The 4,120-nt window shown below is 49.2% G+C and overlaps 1 protein-coding gene across 1 annotated transcript; it reads right to left on the reverse strand.

Moving 5' to 3' along the window:
• Positions 1 to 1,403: 1,403 nt before the first annotated feature.
• On the reverse strand, positions 1,404 to 4,114 carry LOC104512498 (cytochrome P450 1A5-like). The gene is made up of 6 exons (XM_010155502.1): positions 3,927 to 4,114; positions 3,394 to 3,520; positions 2,750 to 2,839; positions 2,538 to 2,661; positions 2,050 to 2,136; positions 1,404 to 1,820 (listed from the first exon to the last, which is right to left on the reverse strand). Exons 1-6 carry the CDS (start codon positions 4,008 to 4,010, stop codon positions 1,514 to 1,516), a joined length of 819 nt encoding a protein of 272 aa, XP_010153804.1. The 5' UTR covers positions 4,011 to 4,114; the 3' UTR covers positions 1,404 to 1,513.
• Positions 4,115 to 4,120: the final 6 nt, after the last annotated feature.

Raw genomic sequence — 4,120 nt, forward strand, 5'->3', positions numbered from 1 at the left:
GTGTCAGGCTGGTTCAATGAATTGAGGTGGGTCTGAGGCCGTATCATCTCAGTGTTTCATCACAAATCGTTGACCAGGCAGGACCTGGACATACAGAGACAAAGAGTTTTCACAATCCTTTTCATTCAGGCTAGTTTAGTGGATCTGAATACCTCCCTGCTCTTGCTGGAATCTCCCTGAAGTCTTGGGCAATCAGCTTCCCTGTTTTCTTCCCCAACACACTCTTTTGTTTCTGTCTCTTCTTGGAAGTTTTTGTGCAATGCATGATGAGTGATTGGTATTTGGACCTGAAAGGAGCTCTCGTTGGTCATGGTCTGGGGTTATGGCTGAGCAGAAGCCACCCATGGGAACAGATTCAAGAGCAGTGCATGTTGGACCAGATAGCTATACTTGTTCCTGTATCATGGCTTGCCAGCTACTGGGTTGGCTAAGATGTCTTTGCGTGCAAGTTGAAGAAAAGGAGGCATCTGGCTGTGCTGGCATGGGTTGACTGGCGGCAAATGTAAACTCTGGGGTTGGAGCTGGAGAAAGTCCTGTTCTCCTTCTCTGCTCCGTTGGGAAAACACCCTTGCTCCAGCCCAGAATACCAGCAGCCTGACTTTCTCAATAGCAAGGGGTAGAGGTGTCCTTCCTCATGTCCTTCAGGGCCAGCAGTGACTATGGTGAGCAATGTTTAAGGTGACTGAAGTCCTCCAACACACTGGTCCAGAGGGGCTTTCCTCCAGCTCAGTTCATTTGAGGGATCCCTCTCATTTTTCTTAAGAAAGTAAATCTGAGCAGCAGGAGAACCCCTGGCGCAAGGTTGTCTGATAGATTCTCAAAGAGGCACTAAAGTGTTTGAGCTCCAACGTGGGCGAAGGTAAACCTCTCCTGTGTTGGATCTTAGAGTGACATGACAAGTCAGCTAGGCAATCAAAAACACAGCATAGAAACAAGGGATGTGGAGGACGTGGAGAAGTACTAGCATTTTTCCAAGGTTTCCAAGATATTTTTTTTCCTGTAGACACATCTACAGCGAGGGTAAATTTCAACCATTGAAAATCTGTAGTCCAGAAATAGTGATACTGGCTCGACCTCAATAACATCATCCTCATCTCCACCCGAGCTTCAGGCATCACTTCTGTCAAGATCTTAAACACCTATGGAGGCCATGGGAATATGCACGGGATGGCTGTACTTCAGCCATTGAAGAGTGATTCTAAAAGGATACAGCCCAGTAGTGTTTGGACGGTCTGGTTTTGGGTACATTTCCTTTCTTTTAGCCAAAGACAGTTCACACACCCCATGAATGTGGTTTGTGGTAGTAAGACTAGATGTGCTGGAATGTCCAACAATAGAAATGCTGGAAAATTAAAAAGGCAAGAAACGCTACAAAGTGCACAAGATAAGACAGGAGCCTCAGTGGCTTCAGTTTATTATATCAACCCATAAAGTTGTACCAGACCCAGCTTTGCTACAAGGACACCCAGGTCTTTGCCCTCTGCGATGTCGGGGCAATGGATAAGCCCACTGTTCAGTTCATACTCTTCATGGGGAAGCGCTGCTTGACCTGGAAGTGCTCACATCTTTTGTGCTTCAGGGACAGCCCATAGAGTGGTGTCATGTCCACCTTCTTGCCATCGCAGACGCTGAACTCCAGCTGGTGGAGCAAGGTGGACAGGAAAAGGAAGACCTGCCACCTAGCAATGGGTTCCCCAATGCACTTCCTTTTCCCCAGACCGAAAACCAGCACCTTCTCCCCATCTACTTTGTTCACTTCAGTCCCTTCAGCACTGAGGAAACGCTCTGGCTTGAAGGTCAGTGGATCCGTCCAAAGTTTCCTGGAAAGGAAAACCCCAAGATTCTGAGATGGTGTCTCCTGGCCACAGGTGTAGGGGGGACACTGGAAGGTGGGAGCTGTCAGTAAGAATATCCCTGAAATTAGTAGACACCTCCCCTCTTCCCCTTTTTCTTACAGCAGGTTGACACCACATCTGCCCAGGAAAGTAACTGTGCTGGAAGGGGTCTGTGTGTGGCTTCAGGAGGCTTTTTGCCTCAGAAGGTACTTACTCATCATGATTCACTTGCCACTGATTGACAAACACGCAGCGGTCCTTTGGGATGTAGTAGCCATTCAGCACTGTGTCCCTGGTTGTGCTGGAGAGAGAAATGACTCTGAGAGTTTGGGAAGCAAAAAGGCTCTCTGGTGTCCTCAGGGGACTATTAGTTTGCTCCTGATGCTGTTGAAATAGGGATGCAGGCTGCAGAGGTGTCTTTATGAAGGGTAGTTGCATTGTCCATGGGTTGGATTGGGCAACACCTACCTGAGCTAGGTGGAGTATCTTCAGTGAAGTCAGCAGAAGGCAAGGATTGCTCTTTAGGAGCTCCCACATTGCCCTGCACAAGACCTGTGAGCTCCCTCTGTCCATGATGAAGCCATCGTTTCGCAAGTCAATAGTAAACTTCCTGCCTCTCACCACACCACTGTTGGTGTGGCTGTAACGAGATGGCTAAAGCCCCCCTTGTCCCTCCACCTCCTTTGCTTCCTCAGCACTTGCCTGTGAGGGATGGTGAAGGGCAGGAAGGAGGAGTGCCTGAACATCTCCAGGATAAAGACTTCCGTGTAGGGCAGTGAGCCCCGGTCCGACAGCCTCGGTCTCCTCTCACGGCCGATGGTCTGGTCTGTGGGAGGTCAAGAGGAGGGACCAGGTTGAGGTCAGCCCTCACTAGAGAGGCTTTGGCTCCAGGGGGAGCAGGTTCATGGACTCACCTAGTTCTTCCTGGATCTTCTTCTGGATGTCAGGGTACGTCACAAGATACATGAGGCTCCAGGACAGACCGGTTGTCACAGTGTCAAAGCCTGGTCAGAGAGGAAAGCATGTCGACCAGGTCTGTACAACATGCAGGGCACGTGCCTTGGTTTGCTGCCTAACCATCACATGGAGCATCTTGGATGGCTACGAAGGCAGAGGACATCCTGGGCACACAGTAAGACTTGAGTTTCTAATCCTGTTGGAGAAACTATTGCTAAAATATTCTGCTCTTATTCACCCTGATTCACCCTTAGGTTATGTCAGGTTTGTAAAACTTCTCTGGAATCGGGGGAGTTTCCACAGAGTAACTCAAAGATGAATCAGTCAATAGACATCTCCCTCAACCAGGAAAAGTCACCCTGGCTTGTGAAGCTTGTCTGAGTTATAAGCCATGCCCTTTGCTTTTCCCTGAAGCCTCTTTCCAGACACCCCTGGTCTCTAGGGGTGTCCCTGGAAGGTCCAGGAAGACCAGGGAGCAGGAGAATGAGTGCTTAGATCCAAATTGGCTGCCTGGTGTTGGGCAAAGATGGGTCAGACAGAGCTATAACATGAGCAGCCTGAGAAAATCTGCAGAAGCTGAGGGTCTGGTGGGAAAAGATACCTGCTCCGAAGAGGTCATTCACAAGGTTGACAATCTTCTCCTTAGGAATCTGCGTGGCAGTATGTGCTTCCACATTTTTCTCCAAGCACTGCTTGATGAGGGAGTCGGTGATGTCTCGGATGTTGTTCTGGGAGAGAGAGAAGACAAGTCATGGCAGCAGAACCAGCAGAGGAATGGGTGCTACTGCACAACAACCTGATGCTGGGGGAGCCCAGGGTCATCCGAGCTCTGGAGAACAACACCTTTCAGCCCCCATGATCCCTACTGCTTTTGCAACCTATGAAAAAAAGGAGATGGATCTCCAGGGAACCTGTGGAACAAATCGGATGTTCAACCAACAAACTGACCCTGTCACACACAGCTGTAGAGGAGAAGGAGTACCACAGCTGGACTTGCTAAATGCAGCAATACCTTCAAGAACCTGTAGATGTCCATTGATGCTTGGCTGCAAGAAGAAAAGCAAGACACTAACAGAGAGAGGCAGAGAGCAGGGATGCATCTCTGCTGCAGGTGAGGGTCCTGCAAGTTCTTACCTTGTCATAGGTCTTGTAGTGCTCTTGGACAATCTTCTGCAGGAAATGGAGGAATCGCTTGTTGAAATCTTTAAATAAAGTCATGCTGCGGCTGGGAAGGTACTGGAGCACAGGGATGAAGTCAGCAGGGTTGCCAGCAGCAGCCACATCACCAAACTGGTCACTTACATTCACTATATTGAGCAGCTCTTGGT

Source organism: Eurypyga helias, unplaced genomic scaffold (genome assembly GCF_000690775.1).
Source record: "Eurypyga helias isolate BGI_N326 unplaced genomic scaffold, ASM69077v1 scaffold45130, whole genome shotgun sequence".
Classification (NCBI taxonomy): Eukaryota; Metazoa; Chordata; class Aves; order Eurypygiformes; family Eurypygidae; genus Eurypyga; species Eurypyga helias.